Source organism: Phoca vitulina, unplaced genomic scaffold (assembly GCF_004348235.1).
Source record: "Phoca vitulina isolate PV1807 unplaced genomic scaffold, GSC_HSeal_1.0 scaffold15, whole genome shotgun sequence".
Lineage (NCBI taxonomy): Eukaryota > Metazoa > Chordata > Mammalia > Carnivora > Phocidae > Phoca > Phoca vitulina.
This window is the reverse complement of record NW_022589718.1, coordinates 33724638-33752491: the sequence shown is the minus strand read 5'-3', so window position 1 is coordinate 33752491 and position 27854 is coordinate 33724638. Positions and strand designations below refer to the sequence as shown.

General features: G+C 40.4%; 1 protein-coding gene across 5 annotated transcripts in view; it reads right to left on the bottom strand.

Moving 5' to 3' along the window:
* Positions 1-6422: 6422 nt before the first annotated feature.
* Positions 6423-27854, bottom strand: part of LOC116637992 (zinc finger protein 705A-like) — a 35970-nt gene continuing 14538 nt past the window's right edge. The window contains exons 1-8 of one of the 5 annotated variants that reach the window (XM_032413717.1): positions 23834-23845; positions 23485-23555; positions 12653-12662; positions 11595-11681; positions 9779-9905; positions 8976-9071; positions 8386-8468; positions 6423-7907 (exon numbers count right to left, since the gene is read on the bottom strand). In XM_032413717.1, coding sequence (XP_032269608.1) covers positions 7257-7907; positions 8386-8468; positions 8976-9071; positions 9779-9905; positions 11595-11606 — 969 coding nt within the window. In that variant the 5' untranslated portion in view covers positions 11607-11681; positions 12653-12662; positions 23485-23555; positions 23834-23845 and the 3' untranslated portion in view covers positions 6423-7256. Of the gene's footprint in view, positions 7908-8385; positions 8469-8975; positions 9072-9778; positions 10003-11594; positions 11682-12652; positions 12663-23484; positions 23556-23833; positions 24116-27854 lie in introns of those variants that run through there. The other 4 variants (XM_032413718.1, XM_032413716.1, XM_032413714.1 and 1 more) reach the window with 4 other exon arrangements.

Here is a 27854-nt window from a genome sequence, read left to right as displayed (position 1 = left end):
CAGCTGATGGTCGAGAAGCAATGACACCCTAGTAGCAAGAGCACACGTAGTTCTAGAACCTGGATTTTTAGTACTATTCTCCAGTAAGATGAACCAGGGCTCCTTGGAGAAATGGCTGATACTAGAACTGGGCAGGAAACATTTGACAACCCTGGAGAATCTTGAGTTTCCAAAAAGGAAGTTACAAAACAAAACAAAACGTAAAGTTGGGATTAAGCCAAAGGAAAACACAAGCCAAATAAAAGATCTCCTAATGCCACAGTTGGAACACTTTGGATGACAAAATAAAGTAGAATTGAATTCTAATTCAAAGTATAAAATAAATATATGAATTGATATTGATATGAATGCATGAATGGAAAAGAATAAATACTACTCATATAGAAGACACCCCAAATAATTGATTTAGATACCCATCCTCAAGGAGGTGGAACATAACTTTGCACTCCTTAAATGTGGGCTGTACACAGTGAGAATCTTTCAAAGAGGATGAGCAATACAGAGAGGGAGAAACAAGTAAAGTCAGTGGAGAAATGTGACAAAAACTACTAAGTCATCTTGAGAGCATGTAGCCTTAATATAAAGTCATGAAAATGGCCATTTATCTCTGTTATCTTCTTCTCAAAACCAAAAGACCACAGTCATTCTAATCATGGGAAAAAAGCAGATAAACCTTTATGGTATTCTGAAGACTGTCATAATCATCAAAAACAAGAAAAGTCTGAGAAAAGGTCATAGACAAGAGGAGCCTAAGGAGACATGATGAGTAAATGTGATGTGGTATACTGGATGGGAGTCTGAACAGTGAAGATAAACCCATGGAAATCCGAATAAAGTTTGGAATTAGTTAATGACGTATTCATAAATTGCGTCAAGTATGGCATAGTGGTGCAAGGTGATAAGAGGGGAAACTGGGTCTCAGATGTATGGGAAATATTGTATATTTTCCCAAATTTTCTTTTAAATTTAATCTGAGTAAAATCTGTTCCAAAATTAAAAGTTTATTACAAACGCCATTATAATTTTCTAACACATATATGTTTGATTATTCCTGCTATTAATTACTCATAATTGACAGTGTGTACTAGTCATATTCTCTTTTTTTTAATTTGGAAGCATTTTGACACAGATGAGTAAATAATACAGACTGATATATAATGTGTATTACATATGATGTATACATTTGGTTCTGGTATGGTGAAGTTTATATGTCCACCCTCTAAAAATAGCTTTTCTGGGGAGGGGCAGTATTCAGACTTTAAACTTCTCTGTCACATCTTGGCTCAACATTTTCAAAGACTGGTTTTGTAGCATCTATAATGGTCAGTTGAATCACTATAACTGGCTTCCTTACTCCAAAGAACCTTTGTTCTTATTTGTTTCCATACACGGCTTTAGCACAAATATATCAAACTAATAGAAAATTGCCTAAGTTTGTAAGAATGTAAACAGAATTTAGCACCATGAAGATCTGATGGCTTTTCATAAAGCCATAAAAATGGCAGACTATTTTGTAAGAGATATCAGATGCTGCCCCCATGATTATGGGAGATCTCTGCTTTGCTTAAGTCATAATTTGTGTGTAAAACTTTTCTATTCCATTTAAGTTGGATAGTCCTCTTAAATATCGTACAGATGATAGGTACATATTTCTTGTGTGTCAAATCAGTGAGCAGATGGATAATCTCCTGTCTTTTCTAAAGACTACTTATAAACACGTAAGACTACCCATTGGGCATCAATTCAAATGTAGTCACAGCACTTCCTACATGAATTAATGACATCAATCAAATTAGTGGCATTTATCAAATGCATATGTTTTAATACACATATAAAACATGTATAAGTTATATATATAATAAAGCACATTATGATGATTATAAATGTCTATGCAACTAATCACTGTACTATGATATTTTGAACAATGTGGAAATATTTAATAAAGCTTTCCAAGGAAACATCTTGATTTTTAAAATATCAAATATTAATTGAATTCTTATATACCATCCATGTTTGTAAATACGTTATATGATTTAACTCATTCTCACAAAAAAACCTATGAAATATTATCCACAACTAATAAACGGTGAGAATGAGTTGCTCAACGTCACACAGCTCCTAAGTGGTAGAGATGGTCTTCAGACCGTGCAGTGTGTAGTTCCAGAGTGTGTTTCTGGAACCAATGCTTCGCGCTGCTGCTTCTCAAGACAAGATCTGGATACAACACCCACCAGACTCTGAGGTCAGGGGTAATTCTCTTGTGTTCATCACTGCATCCTGAGCTCTCAGACCAATGACTGGTACATTTCAGGCACAGAGTTCTTGTTGAATAAAACCTCAACCAGAATTCTCTAGAGAAGTGATGTGGTGAAATAAAACCTGTAATAGAGACATGAAAACGAAGTATTGTGAAAGGTCTCAGGGTACAGGACCTTGGGCTGATAGAATTAAGACAGGTTTTATGAAGGAGTGACATGCGAGCAGTGTTTGAAACGGATTAACCACAAGAATATTTGTGGTCTGGAAAACAGCTTTGCCAAAGCTCCAAGTCTTGAATTGAGTTCTATTGCTGGGTGTTAGTAAAATATGACGGAGAGGAGAAAACTGGAAGGTTCCTCTGGGAGTTTGTATTCTAGTTTTAGAAATGAAGGTAATTAAAATATAGACTAGATGTAGGGTTATACTAAATTTTTGTCCTGGTAAAACAAAACAAAAACCCAAAACCTCAGCAGCAGAATATTTCCCATAATTCTTACAGGCCATAGATTAAAACTTATCCCAGAGAAATGCATGCTAATACTTTTTATATTGTAGTTTGTCTAGAAAATAAAGGTAGGGGTATTTAAATACGTTACACATGATAATGGGTATTGTCTCTAAATACAAGGCTGTTAGTTGGGTGCTTCAGGTAGTAATAAAATGAAAATGAATCTTTCAGGAAAAATGGTTCAGAATTTGGATACAACAACATACTTACCTATTTTTAGTAAGATTTTTTTAGAGAGTATAAGTAAGTCAAAATCTTGAAATGACAGGAAAAGCAGAACTGAACTAGGAAAACAAAAATTGCAAAAGTTGGAGAATGAGCTCTTGGTAGTTTAGATAATTGGGCAAAGGCTTAATGAAGAAAAACTACTTAATTTCGGTAAACAGGCTGGTGGTGTTTTGGCTTGCACACCTCCCATGCCACACTCCCCAGCTCTGTGGCCACCATGAGGACAGGGGTCCACATTCCTGGGACAGTGTGCTCGTGCCAGCAAGACTGATTGTTCTCAGAGAATCGTGGTCATGTGTTCTGACCTCTTTGGGGGCTCCACGAGGGGCAGACTCAGGGGCTTCCCTTTGTTCCGGCCGCCTCAGAACTTTAAGGAGCTGCTGGGTGGCGCTGTCCAGAGCGTTTCAATGAAATATACCAGCGGCACCTGTCTGGGAAGGGATCAGCCAGAGGGGCCAGAGGGAGGCAGACCGAAAAGCCTGGGAAGGAAGATGCTGGGACATAACTGAGGGATGAAGGGCACTGAAAATCTGCTGTGCGCTGGGCAGTCTAAAGACCATGCTGATGCCCACAGCTAACACCTGAGAGCACCATGTGAGCTGGCCTTCAGCACTGGCGCAAGGGCAAGTGAAGGGATGACGGAGTTAACTCCCTGCGTAAGCTCTGGAGCAGAGCACCAGCACGGGGGCGGGCGGTCTGCAGTGACTGGCAGAGCACCTCGTCCTGGTCTGGCTCCAGGCATTTCAGGAGCTCTCTCTCAAATCACAAGGGGCCCACCAAGCTAACAGAGCAGACTTCAGGGCCACACGCAACAAAGAGCTGTTACAAACAGTTGAGAAAAATCATTAAACAAGTACAACCCTCATAACGTAGCAACAACAAACACAGGGAAGGCAGGAGAATCTGATTTCCAGAGACATGTTATAATATTTAAAATATCCAGTACTCAACAAAAAATCGAGCCATATAAAGAAACAAGAATGTACACCCCACTCTCGGGAAAAGAAAATTGAACAGACATAGTCTCTGAGGAAGCACCAACCTTGGACTTACTGGACAGAGGCTTTAAAACCAACAGTTCAGTGATGTTCAAAGAACTGAAGGAAACAATTGTTTCACCAAAAGGAGAGTTTCAGTAAAGAGCAAGAAATTTTAAAATGGAATCAAATAGAAATTCTGGAGCTGAAAAGTACAACTGAAATGAAAAAATAAAAGGTTGCAGCATTGGATTTGAGCAGGCAAAAGAAATAACCAGTGAATATGAAGAAAAATCTATTGAAACTATCAAGTAGTTTATAAATGAGCCAAAGATGGTCCCCGTATTTTTACTTCTTTGCAGCAGACCAGGCCCATGAGCTTAAAAACTCACCGGTGCCAAATTCACATTTTTACACTGAATTGTTATGAATGGCTGGAATTAGATTTTTAACCATTCAGAGCCTGTGTGCTGTGCATACGGTGACACCGTACCCACTGTCCACTAGCCATAAAGGTAAACTATGGACCGTGCAAGTCTCTAAGCTGCTGCTAGCCAGTCCCCCCTCCCCCTGTAGTTCTGACCCAGAGACTCCCCATCTGTGACTGACACTTCCATCTGGACGGTGAAGACCCCTCTCCCCCAGGAGCTCCCTTTCCATCCTCCCCTTCTGGACGGTGGCCCCACACTGTTGCCTCTGGAAGGAGTCGACTTGTGTGGGACTTCCCTTTACAGCAAGTTGTCAGTGTGTCACCCAAACAAAGCTAGTTGTGCGGTTGTCACCTTGTAGTTCTATAATTTTCCTTTATCTGCCACGAAGTCCCTTGATCTCAGTACAGCTGCCCAATGCACTTACAGCCCTAGGTCAGTGGAGATAAAGCCCACTGGGACATGGCCTCCTCTGAGAAGGGGGTGTGTGCATCAATCTTAGGGGTCCCAAAACTAGCACAGGCCCCACCCCCAGCAGGCTCCAGGACCAGCCCCTCCCTTCCTGGAGACACACTGGGGCAGAGGATGTGTGATTCCTGGCTGAACCACCAGATAGGTCTCAAATTTAGTTGAGGCCTGGAATTACACCTACAACCAACTATAGCATGGAGGTAAATTACATATTGTTGTAAGCAGATCAAATATAATAATACATCCTGATTATATTTTTAAGAATGATGAAATATTTCAATATAAAAATAAGGCAGAGTGGTATATTCACATTTCAAATTAATTTGTAAAATATTATTTGCCAACACCAAGTACCTATTATGTGTAATAACTTGGGGTGTGTGCAGTACCAACTCATTAGTCTTCAGTCTTCACAACACCTTTTTTTTTTTTTTTTAAGTCTTCACAGCAACTCTTAAGATGAAGGCACTAAGATTACTTCCACTTTAGAATTGAGGAAAATGAGTCACAGAAAGGTTCAGTAACAATATCTCATTGGCTGTAACAGTGGAAATTAGGACCCATGTTTGTCCCCAGGGTCTGAACTTCTAATCACTCATTTGCTCCCTTCAACCCTTGGTCACACCTCCCTGTGTCCCTGCCTGATCACACACCCTGCCTCTCCAGCCAGGGTGCCAAGATGCTGGATATTGATTGCTCACTGTCCTCACATGTGACTTGACTCACCCTGGCTACACGGTAGAATCACTTGTGGATATTTTTTAAAAATGGTGTTATCAGTTCCACCCAGAGATGTGATCATTTAATTGGTCTCAGGTTAAGATTCTGGGATTGTGTCAGCTTGGAAAGAGAACAAATCAGCTGGGTTGTCTCTAGAGAACATCTCCCCTTGAGGTTTGGGTCCAGTATTGGGGTTTGTTGAAGGGCAATCCGTTTCCAAGCCCTGGGACCAAAGCCAGGGAGACTGCCTTTGTGAGAACTTTCATTTTGTTTGGAGAATACATTAATTTTAAGGGCTTATGTGCTGTCTGATAGGTTAGGGGATTTTATTGTTTTAGAGTTTTCTTTGCAGGACTGCTGTGGGGGTGCATAGCAGTGGCTCTGGAGAACAGGAAGGCGCATAATTCAGGACTCACTTGAGTAAGATGTAAGATGTGGTCATCGTAGGAGCTCCTGCCCCACAGAAGCTTCATGGAAAAACTCCCAAGGAATGTTCTTGGTCCGGAAAGACTAAGTTTCCCAGGGGCACAGAAGGGCTGGAGACAACCTCATGGTTTACACTAGTATCTGGGATGCTGCGCTCATGGTCCTACTAGGCCAGGCTCATAGCACAATGAATAACCTATCAATTGGGGTGAAGGTCCCTGTTATGCCACCAGCTGATGGTGGCAAGTTGGAACGAGTGGAGCTAATCTGTGTGGAAGTAGCTGTTGGAGAAAGGGGAGACTCAGAGAGTCTTGTTGAGTCTCTAACCCACATACCAAGGAGTACAGGCTCAAACCCATGTGTTTACAACTGCACAGAGAAAACTAGAACCTCAACAACATGAGATTTTTCAGCAACAGGGTTTATTGTTTAAATATTTACAGGAAATAATGTATTGAAAAAGTATCTCTTACAAAACTGTATTCAATATGCATGGATCACTTTTTTGCATTTATATGCCACATTTTCCCCATGAGTAGTTATTTTTCTCAAAATCCTGAATTATTGGCTACACTGTGTTAAAGGCTCTAATTTTAGAGGTTTTTCCCTAGACTTAGTTTCCTGATACAAAATCTGCCTGAAGTTCTCTCCACTGTGATTTCACGACTGCCATCTCATGTAAGAACTTTAATGTTGGCTGAGAAATACGTGATCACCGACACTGAGTGATGTGTACAGTCTGAATCCTCACATGTGCCCTAAATGCTTGTCTATGAACAAAGGGTTTCTCATGATTTTTCACTACAATACAAATTGTTATTTCTCAAGAGCATTCATCCTCTTACATCTTGTGTTAGAGTGTTTATTCAGACTTCACTGAGTTTTCTTGTGCGCACCATGCCTAGTGCCTGGCTGCATACTGTTCACAGTGATTACAGACCTAGGGGCTTTCCCCTGTGCAGGCCCGATAATGTGTTTAAAGTTGAGAACTGTTGCTGAAGCCTCTCCATTCCTTATGTTCACAGAGTGAGTTCTCTCATGTCTGCTGTGGTTTTGCTGCGTAGATGTCACATGTAGGGACGTCTTCCATGTAAGTTTGTGGACGTCAAATGAGTAAGAATGACTAAAGGATCTTCTACATTGATTAGAGTTTCTTCAGTGTTCAAGTCCTCTGGTGTGTTTAAATGTTAAAGCTGTGGTTGAAGTCTCGCCCACATCTGTTACATTTTTAATATCATGTTATCTAAGGTCAGAATATTTACTGAAGATGTTCATAATTTTCTCTCCATTGTGGGTTCCCTCGTGTCGTCTAAGAGCAGAACACTGACTGAAGGATTTCCCACAAAGATGACATTCGTATGGTTTTTCTCCAGTGTGAGTTCTCTCATGTCGTCGAAGGGCAGAGCATTTACTGAAGGCTTTCCCACACAGATGACATTCATATGGCTGCTCTCCAGTGTGTGTTCTCTCGTGCTGTCTGAGGTTGGAGGACTGACTGAAGGCTTTCCCACATAGATGACATTCATATGGTTTCTCTCCAGTGTGAGTTAGATTGTGTTTTCTAAGGTCAGAGCTTTGAATAAAGGCATTCCCACAGATATGGCATTCATATGGTTTCTCTCCAGTGTGAGTCATCTCATGTCTCCTAAGGCTCGAGCAATTACTAAAGGCTTTTCCACACAGATGACACTCACATGATTTACCTCTGGTGTGAATTTGCTTATGTTGATTAAGGTACGACTGGTCACTAAGGGATTTTGGACACTGTTTACTGATATAAGATGTCTTTTCTGTGTGAGTTAACAAATGCTGAGTCAACATGAAGGTATGAGTGAAATCTTCTTCCAAACCATTATATTCAAAGGGATCCTCTGGAGTATGAGATTTCTGCTTTTGGGAAAGAGATGAAAGGTTGTTAAAGCTTGGCCTACATATCCATACATTCATTTCTCTACATAGGAATCCTAAACTAATCATTCAGTGATAGTCTCCACTTAAAATCTTGCTAGTATTACTTGCATACACATGATGCGTTTGTTACTCCCCTGCATAAAGATTTTCTCTTTTGTAGCATCCCAACTACAGAGCTTATAGATTATAGATTAATTTAGAACACTTCAATATGTTTCAAAGACTAGGCATACAATCAGTGTTTATGCAGTTGTCTTTTTTTTTTTTTTTTAAGATCTCAGGTTATGGTTTTGGGGCTGAGATTAATTTCTTCACTAAATTCAAACTATCCAAAACTTTATGCTCAAAAAAAGCTTAATCCCAACTTAATATGAATTAAGCTACTGTGCTCAATTACTAACACCCTATTTCTAGGTCTTTCATTTGGATGACCAGACTTACTACCCATGAAACTTACCACTGGCATGATTGTAGGTGTGTCCTTCCTGCTGATATGTTGTGTGGCTATCAATTCTTGTTCTTTAAGGGCACTTTCCCTGCCTAAAATAATTGAAAACAAAACAAATATTTAGAATGGCAGCAAGGGAATGAAAATGTTGAAAAGCACCAAGGCCCGTGTGAGTATGTTTCAAAAATTGGCACTTTGATGGGGCAAATATGTCAAATGAAGGAATACTCTAGGAATACTAATTCACAAAGATTTTCAGGACTGAATTATGAAAAAATTATAATGAAGGTAATAGGGAAAGAGAAGGGAAACCTTCAAAGGGCAATATTAGGGCAGGAGTTACTGCGTCAAAGTTTAACTTCGTTAAGTACATGAATATGCTTCCCTTAAAGCCAAAAAAGACACTGGCAAGAGGAAACATAAATTGTGTTCGACACATGCAAGGAATAATGACAACATCTGAAGAATTTTGCTTCAATGTCCTTCCTCTACGTTTTAGAAAATATCACTCACTTGACAAAATCTTCAGTTGGTATTTCCAAGAACATACTACTGAGTAGGCACCTCCTCATACTGAAGCACAGGTTCCTGCTGCTCACCTGGACTCTGGCCTTGGAGAAATCCAGTTCCTTCTCTCCACAGCTCTTCTCCTTGCTCCAACGGGAAAATCACATCCGATTTGCAATGCTGATATCCTGTTCATTGAAAAAAGGTACATGGGTTTTGAATTCTGCACTAATAAAAATCCTCTCCTTCCCAAAAGCTAATTATCATCATCAAGTCCAGGACAGGCTACTGAGGAAGAATAAGGAGAACACTGAAGTCCAGTCCAAGCAACAACTTGAATGGAAAAAACACTGAAATCCAAATATGTGTCCAAAATAGTGAAGACCTCTGGATGCAGATCCATGCCCAAATTCAAAGACAGAATGCAGAATCCTCAGTCTTTTCAGAAATGGAGGAGTTAAATGTCTCCACAGTGGGTTGAATATTACTTTCAAAAGACACCAAATAAACTCAGCAAGAATAATCAAAAACAGTTCTATTTTTGTCACCAGTCTAGCTTCAACCCTTGACATAGTGACTACAGCAAAATAACTATTTAGAAAATGTTTAATCAGTTTGTTTATGCATTCAGAAATATTGACTTCCCAGTTCTGCTCTGGGTGTTAGAGACTGAGTAGCAACAAAGACATTAAATGGTGGTCAAAATTATATTCTAGTGGGGTGACAAACTAGATGTAGTAAAATATAAAGAAACAACTTTCTTTCAAGTAAGGTCTATGAAAGATTCAGGGTAGAGAGTGGAGTGGGTATGCAGGTATGCAGAAGCTGTTCCAGATACTTGTTGACTAACTTCCTACCCACCCATCTATGTACGTATATGCGTTGGCAGACTCACCCAGGGAGACCAGATGACGTATATTTTCCAGCATGACATCCCTGAACAGCTTTCGCTGGGATATGTCCAGCAGGGCCCACTCTTCCTTGGTGAAGTCTACAACTACATCTTCAAATGTCACTGATTCCTAAAACATCACGGATATTCTGTTTTAGACAGAGCATTCCCTACCGACGTCCAGAGTGGGAGTTGAGATGACAGCACTGAGGAAGAGGGTGGAGGAGCTGGGTGTATAGAAAGATCAAACTGAGTCTGGGGTTCCTGTCAGTTCATTCTCGGTGCTGAACTGGCATCTGCCTTTCAGATACATTACAGAAATACAGTCTGAATTAATAAAACTTTATTATAAGGGAATATCACATGAAGTGTGATATAACCTGTTTTTTTTTTTTTCTTAAACAACTGATAATTATGGGGGCGCCTGGCTGGATCAGTCAGTAAAGTTTGCAACTCTTGATCTCTGGGTCATCAGTTCAGGCCCCATGTTGGGTGTGGAGCCTATTTACAAAAATAAATACATAAAGTCTAAAACAAAAACTGGTAATTATAATTTCCGACATAGGATTATAAAATTGGCGCTTGAAAATTCATAACTACACCTCACTTTCTGATTAACTTCAAGTAACTTTACAGACTCATTGTAAGGCAAACACTAACCGTGACTTGCCACTTTTAAACCATGACACTCTTCCCATAGATGAACCTTTAATAACCTATTAGGAGATTGAAAGACCCAATGAACTAATGCATGAAGTTATTCCTAAGTAAACATGTATTAAATACAAGCCATTCGTCTATTACTCATTAAAATATTCAAGAACCTTGAAACCGCCTCTAACATTCTTCAGAAAGGAACACGTTTCATACAGAACTCAGTATACACAGTGTAGTCTTGGCAACTCTGCAGGCTCAGGTGTTCATGATAAGGTGTGAGGTCCGAAGAGAAGGCTCAGCCGTACAAGCCCGGAACCTCTGAGACAGCTGTACTGAAGGGTCCTAGCCTGGCTGCTCCCGTGTTACGAGGACTCCTCATTTTCTCTGGGCCTTAGACACCAGTTAGCACCTGTCTTGTCCCTCTACTAAAGGAGAAGAGAAGCCTCTTGACTCGTTTTGCTTTATGTAGTTCTTAAAAAGTTTCTGCAGGATCTTGAATTTTACTCTACTGTATACCCTTCTCCTGAATATATAGCCACAGTTAGGGACTTAATACTCCCTATACACTAATTACAAAAAGGTAAAATATGTGACTGGGGGCAAGAATGCTAAGAAGTTCCCAAAAGTGCAAATATATCCTCTCAAAATTTTAAAACTGGGAAAATATGAGTGATCCCTCATGCCTTTTGTGGCCTCAACTTCTCTTGTACTCCCTTCAACACTCCACAGCCCTCACCCAGCACCTGAAACACTGGACTCCTGGGAAGGCCTCTCTGTCGGACCACAGTATTCTCCTCCTTGCTCATCTCTTCACCACAACCCTTTATGAAAGGATCATTAGAGCCAACACCATGATTAATGGGTGAATTATTTCCCAATGAGGATATGGACTGAGTTAGAGAAAGCAAACTGCTTTCTTCTTTTCTGTAAATACACAAGCTTAATGGAGGCTGGGATAAACTAGTGTGATATTAGGAAGGTTACTAGTTATTGAGGAGTTTCTGACTCATCATAACCATCCCAGAGTTCTGGGGAAATCTCACGGGAGCTCAGATCCCTGAGGACTTCCTGACTGCACTTGAACATTCAGGCCAAAAGGCAAAACTTGCCCATCTGATGGCACGAGGGTGTTATTTCAGCAGAAAGAGGCTTCCCTACTCACCAGTGGCTGCATTGTCAATAACTCAGTTGCCAGGTGCCTTTCTCTGGGTTTTCACTCACAGACAGTCCAAGCACTAAGCGGGCAAAGCTGAGGATGGAGAAAGAAGCCATGAGACTCCCGTCCTGTGCACAATTTCCATTCTCACCTGTCACGAAGCCCCAAACCTTACCTGGGTGTGACCCCCAGCCTAACCAACAAACATGCAGTGCAGTCCACAAGAAAAGCAGAGGACTCGCTTCCTCTCCCATGGTCAAAAGAAGACTAGGACTACAGTTGCTAATAAAAAACATAGAGATTTTATGAATAAGAACATTGAAAGTATTGAGTTGTATAGGTTAATTAGCCCACAGCATCCAGAGTTATTTAATTCCCTCCCTGATTCCAAAGCCTAGAGATCCCGGATTCATGCCTCACATCGATTTTTGTTTCCATCTGTAGGTAAACACTGGAATTGCTCAGATTTCATTATTCTCATACCCAAGCAGTGGCTCCCCAGCATCCACGGTAGCCTTCTGGAGCCACACTCTCTTCCTACTCTCCCTTGCCCATGGATTTGGATTGCCAAATCTGTTTTATGACAGGGTTCATCAATTCAAGGACTTATTCCATTTGGAGGGATCAGTGGCACTCATTCTGCAAGTCTGGTCCTTAAAAATCCCCTGCATCAGAAAGGAGGAATATATGGGTCATAATGTTCCTGTCATTTACTGTCCCAATCCTCTCTTCCAAGGACGTCCAGATAATACAGAATGGCTGTGGTTCGGGAGGAAATCTAGTTGCTCTACCTGATTATTTTTAGTAAAGTGGTAACTGAAGTCCTTGAAATCCTGTTCTATGTTAATCTTCATTAGCTGCACTATGCCTGCATTTCATTATTACACACACACATATGTATATGTATACGCACATTTACATACATACACACAAATGTGTGTGAGACACACACACAGTGAGAAAGCATGTATAAACTGTAAATTCTCCCTTAAAATATAACAATTAAATGTATTTCATGGGAAAATGATGATAATGTGTCATAAACAAGAGTAGGATTAACTCACCCATTTGTACCTGAGGTCCAGAAAAAGAAAAAAAAAGGAAATTTGTATCAAATGTGACTCTACTTTGACATTTACATGTATTCGTTTATTTAATCCTCACAATAAACCTGGTGATTTTATTTACCAGTTTAACAAATGAACAGAAGAGGTTCAAAAAACTTCAATAATGTAACAAAGTTACACAGCTAGGAAATAACCTATCTGTATTTTAATTTTGCTCTCCCTCTCTCCTATGCTCAAATTCCTTAAGGATTACCCACCACACCTAGGTTTTACCTGGAATATCACATCATTTCTGACCTAATCAGAAGTCCTACCGTTAATTACAATTTCTTCTCCTTACTTCTTCACAGAAATTACACCCCATACTCAGTTCTCTGTACACGGGAACCTCCGTGTACTGACCACTTCTCAAACATCAGGCTTTCTCCCTTTTCATTTTTCCTACCCACTTTAATCCACACTGACTCATTTCAACAGGCACTTACCAGGACCAGCACTTTCTATGTTCCCTGCACTATTAACCACATTTTCCCATCAAGACCTCAACAGCAGGTGACTCCACGTACCCGCCTTTCCTGTGACTGCATCTGACACACATGGCTAGTAAGTTGATCCTGTTCTAAAAACAGAACTACTACTCCTAGGGGTTTTCGAATGTGTCTGGCAACTCTAAATCATTTTTCCATGTTCCCATAAATATTTCAAATCTTACCCATGCCTTTTGATGCTACACATTCTCACCTTTCAAGAGGTAAGATTATTCCCTACTATACATACTGTGTTAGTTTGCCAAGGTTGCTGTAACAGAATACCACTCACTGAGGGGCTTAAACAGAAATGTATTTTCTCACAATTCTGGCCGCTGGATATGAAAGATGTCGCCACGGTTGGTTTCTTCTAAGGCCTCCCCCGCTTAGCTCGTAGACTGCCATTCTCCCGGTCTCCACATAGCCATCCCTCTGCACATGTCTGTGCCCTAATTCCCTCTTCTGCAAAGACACCACTCAAACGGGATTAGGGCCCACCCTAATGGCCTCATCTTACCTTAATTGCCAGTTTTAAGGCCCAATCTCCAAATACACTCTGAGGGTTGGGACTTCAACATTTGACTTTTGGAAACACAAAATTCAGTCTATAACAGAGATGAATTACATAAGGTGACACACTAACTCAGTTTCTCATCATAATCTCTACAAATATTCCTACATTCATATCCATTGGCTATTCCTTTCCTCCCATCAAATAGAAGTCGTGCTACCTCTAAGTCCAAAGTCTCCAACTGAATTCCTTTCTCTCCTGTTTTGTTGAGACCTATATTATTGTTTGTAAATTAAATCTCCTTTCCCAAAAACCTGTCCATCTCTCTACAATCAATCCCCCATCATTTAAGTTCATTATATCTCTTATAACTTGAAGCAAAAATTTCCTCTGAACCTATTTTCTCTCCAGTTCCTGCCCTTCTAACCTCCCTTCAAAATCAAACTGGAAATGCAGTTGTCCTTTGCTCACATCCTCCTCTCCCTTTGACTTAAAAAGGCCACCACCATATATTGTTAACATCACTGATTGTCTCTCCATAAATAAATTCTTACACGGAAACAAAGAGGAGTTAAACCTTGACCTCCTTTTCAGAGCTTCTTCCCGTCTATAATCAGTCCTTCTCCCATGTCCTCTGTAAAGAATTCCTCAATCCTCTTGGAATGTCTCAAGACTTAATGTGAGAGCCTGTTCTCCTTTTATACCATGTCCTGGCAGGCTCATGCATTTCTTCAGTTGTTCCAATTTTTTCTATTGCTGTCTCTAAATTGAAAGTGACCAATTTCTTTTCTGGATTCCCATTTCTGAGTGATCATCTCTGCTTGCAAACTTACACCTAAAATGAAGTATTCTTATGACAATAACTCCATCCCTCCAAATACAGAAATTACTCCTTTGTCTGAATCTTAGTTAATGGCTGGCTACATCTGAGTACTGACATTTATTTATTTTAAAGATTTTATTTATTTGAGAGAGAGAGAGAGAGAGAGACAGCAAGAGCGGGAACACAAGCAGGGGCAGAGGGAGAAGCAGGGAGCCCGACGCGGAACTCGATCCCAGGACCTTGGGACCATGACCCGAGTTGAAGGCAGATGCTTAACAACTGAGCCACCCAGGTGCCCTGGGTATTGACATTTTAAATGCCTTTACCAAACAAACACACCGCTATTATTTCTAACCTGGGCACTATTATAATTCTTCATTTCCACCCCCATCCACAAACTTCCTACCCCATACTCCTTCTACTCCAGTTTCAGTTTAAATCTCCGTTACACAGAGATACTTTCATTAAACTACAACCAAAGTGTTTCCCTTGCCCTCTGCCTTGACATTTTTAAATAGAACCACTATTCTTTCATGTCACTCATGGAATTTGTTTTTTATTTATTTATTTATTTATGCTGTCCTCTCAAAGTTCTAAATGCAGAAAAATCTACCTATATATGATGGAGTTAGGCAAGTTTCTCCTGTGACCATTACATCCGAGTGATAATAGAGAAAAATTCTATGTCCATGGTAAGGAAACCTGCCCCCAAGTGCCTGCAGTCAGATAAACCATCACTTTCTGATTATTACTTTCTCCCTGAAATATAGGAGTCTTCTTTCCTGGTAAAAATTCTGTCCAGTATTTACCCAAACCCAAATAGATGGAAAAGCTAATGAAGCCAACTCTTTGAGGATGCAACCACCACACAAAGGACCTCAGAGTTTCTTTCTCACTCTAGATAAATCACCCTTTTGAAGGTGATTTATCTTAAGCAGTTGATAACCTCATCAGTGACATAAATCAAAAGACACACCCTGGTCTATCTGGATGCCAGTCAATATAAACCTAACTGAGGCAGGACTTTCTAACAAAATCTTTTCTAATTAGGTAAATCATATAGATACAATTAAGGAAAACACATGATGCCCTTTCTTTTTCTCTAATGATACTTTTTAGAGTTGTTTTAGGTTCATCACAAACTGAGCAGAAAATACAGTTCCTATATACCTCCTGTCCCCACAAAAGAACGGCCTCCCCCACTATCAGTATCCCACACCAGAGTGGTACATTTGTTACAACTGATGAACCTACACTGATACATCATTATCACCCTAAGCCTTAGTTTACATTACTGTTCACTCTTGGTGCTATACCTTCTGTTGGTTTTCAGAAATGCATAATGACAGGTATCCACCGTTACAGCATGATCAGAGTATTTTCACTGCTCTAAAAATCCGCTGTGCTCTGCCTATTCATCCCTGCCCACCACTGATTGTTTTACTGTCTTCATAGTTTAACCTTTTCCAGAATGTCGTATAGTTGGGATCACACAGTATGTACTTTTCAGATTGGCTTTTTTTACTTAGTATCAGGCATTTAAGGCACCTCCATGTGTTTTCACAGGCCTGAGAGCTCATTTCTTTTGACCACTGAATAATATTCTAGTGTTTGGATATACCACGGTTTATTTATTCATCACCCCTGGAAGGACATTTTGGTTGGTTCCAAGTTTTGGCAATTATGAATAAAGTTGCTATATTCACGTGCAGGTTTTTGTGTGGACGTACGTATTCCAGCTCATTTGGATAAATAGCAAGAAGCATGTCTGCTGGATCACATGGTAAGAGTAGGTTTAATTTTGTAAAAAACTTCCCAACTATCTTCCAAAGTGGCTGCACCAGTTTGCATTCCTACCAGCAATGAATTAGAGTTCCTGGTGCTCTATCTCCATAACAGCATTTGGCGGTCTCAGTATTTTGGATTTTCCCCAATCTAATGGCACATAGCGTATCTCTCTTTTTTTTTTTTTTTATCGTGCATTTTCCTGATGACATATGATGTTGAGCATATTTTCATATGCTTGTTTTCTATCTGTATCTTCTTTGGTAAGGTGGCTGTTCAGATCTTTTGCCCATTTTTTAATGGAGTTGGTCATTTTCTTACTGTTGATTTTTAAAATATTTTATATATTGTGAATAAATCCTTTATAAGATGTATGTTTTGCAAATATTTTCTCCCAGCTTGTGGCTTGTCTTCTCATTTTCTTGACAGTGTTTTTCACAAAGCAGAAATTTCTAATTTTAATCCAGTTCGCTTATCAGTTACTTCTTTCATGGATCTTACCTTTGATATTGTAAAGTCATTGTCAAACTCAAGGTCACCTAGATTTTTTTTTCCTGTTTTCTTCTAGGAGTTTGATAGTTTAGATCTGTTATGTGCTTTGAATTAGTTCTTTAGGAGTATAACGTCTGTGTTTAGATTCAGTTTTGTTTTATATATGGATTTCCAGTTGTTACCTGCCCTCTCATTGTTGAAAATACTTTTATGTATTATTTTTGCCCCTTGGTCAAGTATCAATTGACTGTATTTGTGTGTGTGTTCTTCTGTGCTCCCTATTGTGTTTCATTGATCTAGCTGTCTGTTTCACCAATAGATTATATCCTTTAATTCTTCATCCTTCTAAAGGTCTCAAAAGCAACCTTCATCTCTTTTTCCCAGAGGCCTCACCATTTGGTGGACTTTGGTTGTTATGGGAAACACTGGAGAAAAGCTAAAGCAAGAGTTCTATCCTGCTCTTTATTTAGATTTTATTTATTTGTTTGAGAGAGAGAGAGTGAGCACGGGGGAGGGGCAGAGGGAGAGTGAGTCCCAAGTGGACCCCAAGCTAAGCACAGAGCCCGAGGCATGGCTTGATTTCATGACCTGAGTTGAAACCAGGAGTCAGTTGCTTAACTGAGCCATCAGGCACCCCTCCTGCTCTTTATTTTTAAGAGGATTTGTAATCTGACAACTCTCAGACTCTGAGCATCATGGTGACTCCAAATAAATAGAAACATTTATGCTTAAAATATATACTCAGGTATCTAGAGTGTGTACATTTACTCCCAAGAAATAGAAAAACAATTCAGGTCTCTTCATCAGATTTAGATGATTGATGCCTAAGGACTGCAAAACTCTACAAGCTTCAAAATATTAGGGCTTCCTAGAATAAATTATGTAGCTTCATTACTGGTTTTCCTATAAATAGGATGTGCTTTGTTTTTGAAAAGTTTCAAAGAATTAGGACATATCTTAAGGTACATTGAGATCTAGAGGTATAAAGGAACAAATTATTTTTGACGAGAAGTCATACATTTTAAATACAAGCATTTGATTTAGAAAAAATTGTCAATGGCATCCTTGTTATCATTATCACTGCCACCATCACCATCATCAAATGCTGTGCACTAAGGCCAAAAGAATGTTGAACCAGGTGCTCCTGAGGCCATATGGTTCAGAGGTCAAGGCCAAGGCTCTGGTCTCAGCCTGCTGGGGCCCCAGCCAGGCTCCCCTCTATGCTGGGTGATGTACAAACTGATTGATGGCCCTGACTCCTTCCTAGGACTGTTGAGAGGCAAAAATGTGTTAATGAGTGTCGTCTTCACACATGAGTCACTGCTGTAATTACTTACATCTGAGCCAATAAAGGCAAACTGCAGCTAAGTAGGCAGAAGTACAAGGGCTCAGAGGATTTGGGATATATCTGTGAACCGCTCTCCACAGCCACCTGAGCCCATGTTTTTACATCTGTTGTCTTAACATGTGTGTCTTTCTTTCATAGTCTTTTGGATGGATGGATCTCCCATAGAAATATAATCCAGTAAATAACAGTAAACTGTTAACACAGAGGAAGCAGTATAAAAAACAGAAAGAGGGCACCTAGGTGGCTCAGTCGTTAAGCGTCTGCCTTCAGCTTAGGTCATGATCCCAGGGTCCTGGGATCGAGTCCCACATCGGGCTCCCTGCTCAGCGGGAAGCCTGCTTCTCCCCCTCCCACTTCCCGTGCTTGTGTTCCCTCTCTCACTGTCTCTCTCTCTGTTGAAAAATAAATAAAAAATCTTTAAAAATAAATAAAAAATAAATAACAAAAGCACACACAAAAAAACAAAAGTTACCTTATATTCTATACTAAAAGTGCTGATAATTCCATGATACAATCTTGGGCACAATTAAAAACATAAAATAGCCACAGTGCAATAGTGAGGAAGACTTGACAATAGCCTAACATCAGCACCAAACTTATGGGGCCCTGACTCACACCAATCACAATCCTCATAGGCTGAGAATCCCCTGGAGAATGTGGAAATGAGAAAGATGACATAGCAGTCCTTCCTTTCAGACTGGGATGGACACCAGGAGTCTGCATTTTTGACAAGCACACCAGGGACTGTGATGCTGAGTGGAATCCTGAAAAATGTGATAGAGTGGCTTATAAGCTAAAGACAAATTCTTAATATGGGCTCAGGTTCCCATCAGACATGGCCAGATCCACCACCTCATACTCACTCATCCCTGGTTGCACTGAAATCATCATATGCCTTATGTCTGCCTCGTTCATGGGCCACGTGCCAGCTGGCTTTAGCCCTTTTACTAGAACCTCCCTCTCATCCCCAACTTGGCATTCTTAAACTGCCTTACTCTTTAAGAATGTTTACATATCATATCCCCTTTGAAGGATATGATCACCTTCCCTGAACATTTAGTCTAATGTGGGTGCCAAACCTCCCCATTTTCCCAGGAGGGCACTTAGGACACCTCCCTGCAACAGCTAGCCTGACTGTCTGCTCCTCTGAGCTGTGTGAACTTAGGGGAGCAAGGGTAACACCTGTCTTGGCTCATCACTGTACTCGAGTCCCCTTACATTGTATGGGGAGACGGAGAGATTCAGTGAATGTCAAAAAGCAGTAATTTACCATCTAACAAAGCCCTCTGTTTTAGATAGATCAATGCAGGGCCAGACCTTAGTGCTCTGGTGGCACTGTTCTCGCTCACCCTTCTACCAGAAGCAACACTTTCCCCTTCTAACTGAAACACAAAGGGATGGAACTGCTTTCTGTGCTACAACCCCAGCAGTTTAACAATGAAGGCCTCCAGAGTGCAGGCTCAGGATCCAGGGGTCTTGCCTCCTAGTAGACTAGCCTGCCTCTGAGCTGGTGATAGGCCCTCTTTTGAGAATTTGTGAGGTTTTTTTTTTCCCTTCCTCCAATTCAGTGGAATTGGGTTTGGTTTGCAAACTGATTTAAGTATCAACCTCTATAGGAAATACCTGAATGGACTTAAGGTCAGAGGTCTTCCTGGGATCTACAGAGCTGTCCTAGAGCTGCTGCCAGGCTGCTGCACTCTCTGCCGTCCATGTGCACAGACAGTCCCCTTCCTACTCCAGTATAACTGGAGATTCCTATCCCCATATTCTGTGGAGCTGCCTTGTACGTATGATGGCGCAGTTCTACCTGGGATAGCTGTAGAGGGAAGGCTGGATAAACCTGAGCAAATTCTCCTGAATGTTTTACCATGGAAATTCATGGGCTTTGCTGTTATTTTTATTTTTATTTTTTTTTAAAGATTTTATTTATTTATTTGACAGAGAGATAGAGAGCACAAGTAGGCAGAGAGGCAGGCAGAGGGAGAGGGAGAAGCAGACTCTCCACTGAGCAGGGAGCCCGACGCGGGGCTTGATCCCAGGACCCCGGGATCATGACCTGAGCCAAAGGCAGCCACTTAACCGACTGAGCCACCCAGGCGCCCCTGGCTTTGCTTTTAGATTCAGAAATATTTAAGTAAGGATTTTTTATTACACAGTGATGACTTTTCATCCAGAAAGCATTTTCTATAGACAAGTAAATATAAATGCTTGAACATTCTCTAGAGAGCTCAATAAAACTGTAACTTTTAAATCTGATTTTAGTAAAATTGTTTTAAAAACACAAATCGATATATTATACTGTTCTTTTGTGGCTGTTATTTCTATGAAAAGCAAATTTCCTTGGTTAGATCAGGTAGATGTGAATTTTGTTCTTGCTGTTATCTTATTTTCAATAAGTAAAAGTCTCTGTGGCAATATTACTGCTACAGTAATACCTTAAGAGTTCAAAAAGATCTACTGTATTAACATCAACAACCCTCATATTCCAGATAATTCAAGTCACGTGGAACAATCTGTTGGCTTACTAGATCAATTATTTATTATATTTCTCATCAACCTATATACACTTTACTTAATAAAATTTCTGAGGCAATTGACCTTTATTTGATGCCTTGGGAAGCTTATCAATAAATAAATCTTAACTGGAGCTTTAATGGACACCAGGCAAAATTCTGTGAAATTTAAATGTTCTGACTCAGCCTCAAAATAACTACCATGTTATGACTCATGTTATTATGAGGGAACTGTGTCACAGGTGCCGTAGAGCATGGGTCAGACACGTGACAGTAAAAAATGGCGCTGAATGTCATCCTTGGGAAGTCCCACAGAATCAGCAGCTTTGAACTTAAATGAGAGTGAGGTCCTCGTATTATTGTTACTTCATAGATGCAGTATATGGAGGCAAAGAGAAGCCAACTATCCAAGAAGTGTCAACTGTCCGTTCAACTCCTCACTTCCAGGCAGCTGCTTTCAAGCTGGCACTGGAAAGGCTTTGAGGTGGTCAAGTGTCCAAGTAAGCTCTTTTCATATTTGGGGCTTATATTACATTTCCCTCTGACAGTTCCTCCTTTTCAAAGGTCCTGGAGTTTAGAGTGTATAAAAATTTCCTTTCTGTTCTGGCATGGGACTGGAGCCCATCTTTTCTTTGTTTGAGATTAGGTAATGGCACTGTCTGGGTTTAGGATATTTTCCTCCTGTTGTTAAGAGAAATAACTTGTAATTAAGGACAGAAATAGTTGGCTCATTCTTCCTTAGACCAGCCATCCAGTAACCTCTCTTTTCTGAATTTAAACTGACCACAGCATTCACTTACACTTAAAATAGAAGTCTGATTTGGACTACCATCCACCCATCCCCAAGCACTTTCATTATGTATTAGGGAAATTTCCAGTCATCAAGCTGTGGAGCATAGAATATGTCCAAAGAAGTCTATCTCCTCCACACCTAGTGACTGAGGGATAAAATATCTTCTTACAGAAACGTGTAAGGGTTGAAGAGGCTGGACCACTTCAACTGTGGATATCTGCCTTGGGGCTTCTGCCTTGGTAGTATCCCAGAACTCCGTCAAGACTGAATCAATGCTGGATCCACCTAACTCTAAAGAGGAATGATGCTAATACTGCAGCAAGAAAGTCGTTCACAACCAGGGTTTTCCCTTGGGTCCTGACTGTGTAGAATCATGGAACTTCATTCACCATCAGTGAGATCTTGAGCAGCACACAAGAGCTTTGCAGTTCATCCCTTCTCAAGCAAATGGAACCGCTGTGACGGGGCTGGTTTCATAAGGGAGTGGGTTGATCTCTCAACTATAAAAAGCTGGGTCCACTCAAGAGGTCACTGAGTCAGAGGTAGGAGGAGCTACCCTAATTGGCTTCCTTAAAAGGTAAGCTAGAGTATCCCAGTGAGATTGTTCTTCCTCAGTTCCACCATTGTACTCCTACCCTGGGGCAACAAAGGAGAGTTACTAATTTTTTAAATACAGTCCTTCAATGCCTCTGGTAGTTATGTTTGACTTGGCATGTACTGGCCCCCAAGAGTTGCTTATAAAATATTCAGGAGTTTTGTAAACTGGATGGTAAGCCCCTGTTAGCTTGAATTTTGCCACAGTATACAAGGAAATCAGCAATTGATATAAATCAAGACTTTGTTTCAGAGAGTCAGTTACCTACTGCACAAGTGCCAGAGGCCACTACCCTGTAGGTTTCCCTTTCCAACAGGACCACAGAATGTGGTTTCCTGCCTCCATTAGCAATTTCCTCCCTAACCCAGAACTCCCAATCCAGCAGAGGTGTCCATTCCGAGACTGTAAGTCTACGGATTCTCTTGAACTCAGTTACATCTACCAGCCCTGCTCTGTACAAAGTCTACGGATAACTCATAGATGGGCTAAGAAGCTATCTGCCCAAACACCTCATCAACACTGATGACATACTGGGTGACAGGTATTCACTTACAGTCTTGCCATTTATTCAGAAGACCCTACAAGTTTGCCATTATCATCTTCACTTTTCCTTTTAGGAAACCAACTTGGATAGGATTCACGTGACCTGACAAAACCCAGAGAGCAATTGGTTGAACTACTGGCTCATATTTATCTGGCTCAAAAGCCTGTTCCCTGACCACAGTTTATGATGAGTTGTCTTCTCATGGTTTCAAATGCCTCTGAAAAATGGGAACCCCAGAGGGATAACCATTGGGCAGGAAGAGAAAGGATAAAAAGGATACAGGGTGTGTAAGTAAGGGTGGTGAGAAGCGGAACTGAGTCATTTTGTGTCTTCACTTCCACCCTTCAATGGATGAGTTTGGGCTGGGACTGAAGGGAACCAGAGAGTGGAGCAGAACTTTCTGCAGAAGAGCCTTGGTATCCTCTCTCCTGACATGGGGTATGGACTTCTAGTTCCAGATTTGTCAGGAATTGGGGGAGTTTTGGTGACTGGGAGTTTCCTCAAGTATGTAACATGCAACTACAGTTTAGTCAGATGGAGGCACTTCTTCCCAACTTCCTTAATTAAAGCTGGGATGATTTCAGAACCATTTATGCCTCAGCTCAGTAGCATCCCACACTCAATGACAGGAATCCTGATCCCATGTATGGCCAGAAGAGAAGCCTTACCTGCAACAGCCAAACATTCTGATGATCAAAGGACTAAAATCAGCTGCCTTCAACTTCAATCAGAGAGTGGAATGATTAATGTTCAGGGCTCCTGAACAATGTCAAAGCTCCACTGAGCCCCCATACATATACCCTTTGAGGAGGCCAGGATGGGTTCTGTGTAAGAACTGCCATCCATATAAAGCAGATACCCTCAAGCACTTTCCCAAATAGAGTCCATACATACATACCCTGTAAGGTGTCAGGTACATGTCTCCATAGTGCAGAATGCTCAACTAGCATCTTCCAAAGCTTACAAACTCTGCAGAGGAAGAAAACTGACATTCATCTCCAAAGCTGATGAGAGCCCACAGTTTTACCTCTGGCCCCTTGCTGTTCTCCTCCATGGCTACAAGGCCAGAAAGTGGGTGGATACCTGCTCCAACTGTGCCCTCAGCCCTTATTCCAGTATTTTTCCTTTTAGGGCACTTGGACTGGGCCGTATGGCTCTATACCCCTCTGACACCTGCCTCTTCCCTGAGCTTTGAGGTTGCCCTTCAGAATAGTGAAAACACCCCTCCCCTGGACATTGGTCCATACCTGGAAATCTGAATCTCTTCTGTAATGCACAGAAATGAGAATGTCTTCAGCATCACAGAGCCAGGCAATGCCAAGGTGATTACCAAGCTTTGCTCTCTGCCCACTGTATACATGTACTGTGATGAAGAAATCAAATCTTTTGCCTTCTTGGGTGAGCTGAGGGGTCTGAGGAACTGGAGAGTTGTTTAAATGTCTGGAGAGGTGACAGCTGGATTCTGGGCACTGTATCCTCTTATTTTCCTATGAGTCTTTCAGTGGAGAGGACAGAGCTTTGATTCAGATCTGAAAGAGAAACCATATATTAATACAAGAATCTGATAACTGGGGAAAGGCAGCCAATATCTAGGACACTTAACAATGCCCAAAAGATATTCTGTAAATATGGTTTACCAACTGAGTTATCCAGAACATATGGGAGAATCCAAGGAGATTCCAAGGAGAAGGAAAATCTAGGGAAACTAATATCACATTGGCCATGGGATTATTTTAGGTTTTGCCTTAGAGGCAAATATAGATTGAAATGTAAAGTTATGTTTTACCTTTAGAATTTTTCTTCAAAGGAAATATAGGGATATCCAGGGAATCCCTAAACATATGAAACAGGGAAGTCCTATGAGTTAAGGAAGACTTGACCTAGGTATCACTGTGTTTTGTCCATGTTTCCAAGTGGTAGGCATCAAAGAAGGTCATGAGTGGATCAAAACCGTAAATAAAAAGCAGCTTCTCAGTAGCTGATATTTCTTAGATTATGGAAAATGCCACCTAGGTCCCACAAACTTTCCAAATGTCCGGTGTTAAACAGTCATCATTCTGAGCCAGGAAGAGGTGCTGCTATGGCATGACCCTGACATGTATTTCTCTGCAAACTACAATCATGAATTTATGGGGTTTAAGGTGAATTCAACTCAATGAAAATGGCATGGGAAAAAAAAATAACCAACACACTAACTATTAAAAAGAGGTAGGAGTGCAAAAGTAACTGAATATTAATATTCAAAGAATCCTTTGCCTTGGAGCAAAGCATTTAAAAATCATCCAATAATTTTAGTAATGGATAAACAACAAATCATTAAAAACCTTAAAAATAGGACTTCAAAGCAGAATTATAAGGATGAAAGAGATTACAAAGAAGGAAAAATGACTTGGCAAAGCTCCAAAACTTCCAAAAATAAAATAAAAACCATATAAAAGAGACCACATTGGGAGGTACAAGAAGGGAAAAGAGACACTGCTGAAAAGTCACTCATTAACGTTGCTGACAGGCTTAAAATGAGCAAAAGAGAAAAGGATTAAGTAAAAACCATTGAAAGCTGTGAAAGACAAGCCCACAACCTATAAAATGCATGTTACTGCTAAAGATTACAAAGGACATGATATGACAAAAAATAATTTCATGAATTCAATAAAGAAGTATTAAAACGTGCAAAAATGAATTTGTGAGTTTGTGGAAACACAGTTTGGATAAACGTATATAAAGCAATACAAAATAAGAGTGCCCCCAAAGAGGCTGTAATTCAAAGATGAATGATTTGAGGACCATTAATAAAAGCTCAAGTGAGATATGAGATGATATTCAGTGAACAAAATGTAATCATGAAGAATGCCTACAAAATCTTCAGGGGAACCAACTGTGACTGGTAATCTTAGAACCAAGTGAACTCTTCCTCAACTATCACAAGAGATGGACTTAGAGAAGATTTGTGTTAAGCGTAACACACAGATGAATCAGCAATAATTTAACTAGTGGCACAGAGACTGTGCCGAGGACAAAAAAGGACTCACTACGAGAAAGCAGTCAAAGCAAACATTTCAAAATGGGCTCTGTCAATAGAAACTGTCTCATGAAAGAGAAATTAAATGTATATTTAATAACACAGCCATACAAGCAAACTTTAGAACTAACGGTTCCAAGTTATTTATTCACACAACACTGTATTGAACAACTTCCCACCCACGCAGGAACAGTGACTTTAGGACGGGGACTTTAGTGACTTCAGGATGGGTGATTACACAGCTTAGCCCCTCCCTCCAAATCCCTTAAAGAGTCACTAGGAAGAAGCCCTTCCTCATCCTCAGTATCACCTTAATATTTTTAGAGCATTGCTAACCATTAAGATTTCCTAGCCCTTTCCAGGCTATTTGGACACATCTGCTTAGTTCTGGGGTGCAACATTTGTTTTCTCCATATCAAAACGATGTTCTCCAACAAATCTGCCAATAAAAATGACTGATATCTATACCCATTCACCTGTCTTTCCTTCCCTCTCAGAACTGCAGTCTGGAAAAATGATATTATTAAGTGAGCTGCCTTGAATCCCAACACCAGTTATGGGCCAGGCTATTCCAGGTACTAAGGAGATAAAAGTTTACAAGTTAACATAACCAAAATCGTCTTGCTTTCTTGCCTCTTACCTTCTAGCAACACACAAATTGGAAAGCAAAGGCAATTAAATGTGAAGGAAGTGTAAAACCAAAGCAAATGTATCTTTCAAATTAATACTATAATAGAAAAACCTTTCAAATCCAACCTTTCACAGTTTTTAACACCCCCCCCCCCCCAAGGAACAGTGTGGTTCCACGGCATGGGAGTCCCTGAAATTTGGACTTCTCGAAACTCGGTCACATGCCTGAGATAAAAAGGCTCGGCAATGGGCAGTGTGAACACAGGGATCAGACGGAAACCAGGGTCACAAATAGGCCAATTGATTTCTCTTCTGGGAGGGTTCACTGAAGAGCTGGGGGGCTGAACTTTTAGCTCCCAGGCTAGAGAGTAGGAAGCAGCCATCTTCATCTGTCCCATCAGTGCTGAAAGCCTTCAGGGAGCAAAGGAGGGACACAAAATGGAGTCTGGAGGCTGGTACACCAGCCCTGCCCACACTGCATCCTGGAGAGGCATTTCCACTGAAACAAGACAGCCTGAGAATCAGTGCGGCAGGCCCCTCCCCCAGAAGATGGCACAGACAACTAAGTCCCACCAAGTTTATTGATTACATAGAGTGCTGCAAAGCTTCAACACTAAGGGAAATAGAATCGAGCTTCCTTTCTACATTCTTTTTTATTTTTTCATTTTCTTATATTTTCCAAGTTCTTTTATTTATTATTCTTATTTATATATTCATATATTTTAAATATATATAATTTTTTTGCATACTTTCATTTTTTTATTTTGGGTTCTAGATTCTTTTAACAAGCAGAACAAAACACACCCAGGATCTAGTTTTTTTTCCTTGCTTTTTGTTTTTGTTTTCCTATTTTTTCTTTTTCTTTGTTTTTTGCTTTGTGTTTTTTTCTTTTTTTCTCTTTCTTCATTTTTTTTTCTGGATAAAATGACAATGACCCCAAAAGGAAGAACACGAGGTAGAACTCACAGCCAGGGATTTAATCAATATAGATACAAGATGTCTGAACTAGAATTTAAGACAATGATTAGAAGGATACTAGCTGGGCTTGAAGAAAGCATAGAAGACAACAGAGAATCCCTTACTGCAGAGACAAAAGATCTAAAATCTAGTCAGCCCAAAATTAAAAATGCTATAACCAAGTTGCAAACACAAATGCAGGCCATAAAAATGAGGATGGATAAACCAGAGGAGCAATCAGTGATATATAAGATATAATTATGGAAAATAATGAAGCTGAAAAGAAGAGGGAAAGAAAGGTGATGGACCGTGAAGGCAGACTTAGGAAACTCAGTGACCTATTAAAACGTTAATAACATTTGTATCATAGTAGTCTTGGAAGATGGAGAGAGAGATAAAGGGGCAGAAGGCTTATCTGAACAAACTATAGCTGAAAACTTCCCTAAGCTGGGGAAGAACACAGACATCAAAATCCAAGAAGCACAGAGAACTCCCATTAAATTCAAAACCCGTCCATCACCAAAGCCTATCATAGTTAAATTCACAAAATACGCAGACAATAAAAGAATCCTGAGATCAGCAAGAGAAAATAGGTCCTTAGCCTAAAAGGGAAGACAGATCAGGTTCACAGCAGATCTGTCCAGAGAATTGGCAGGCCAGAA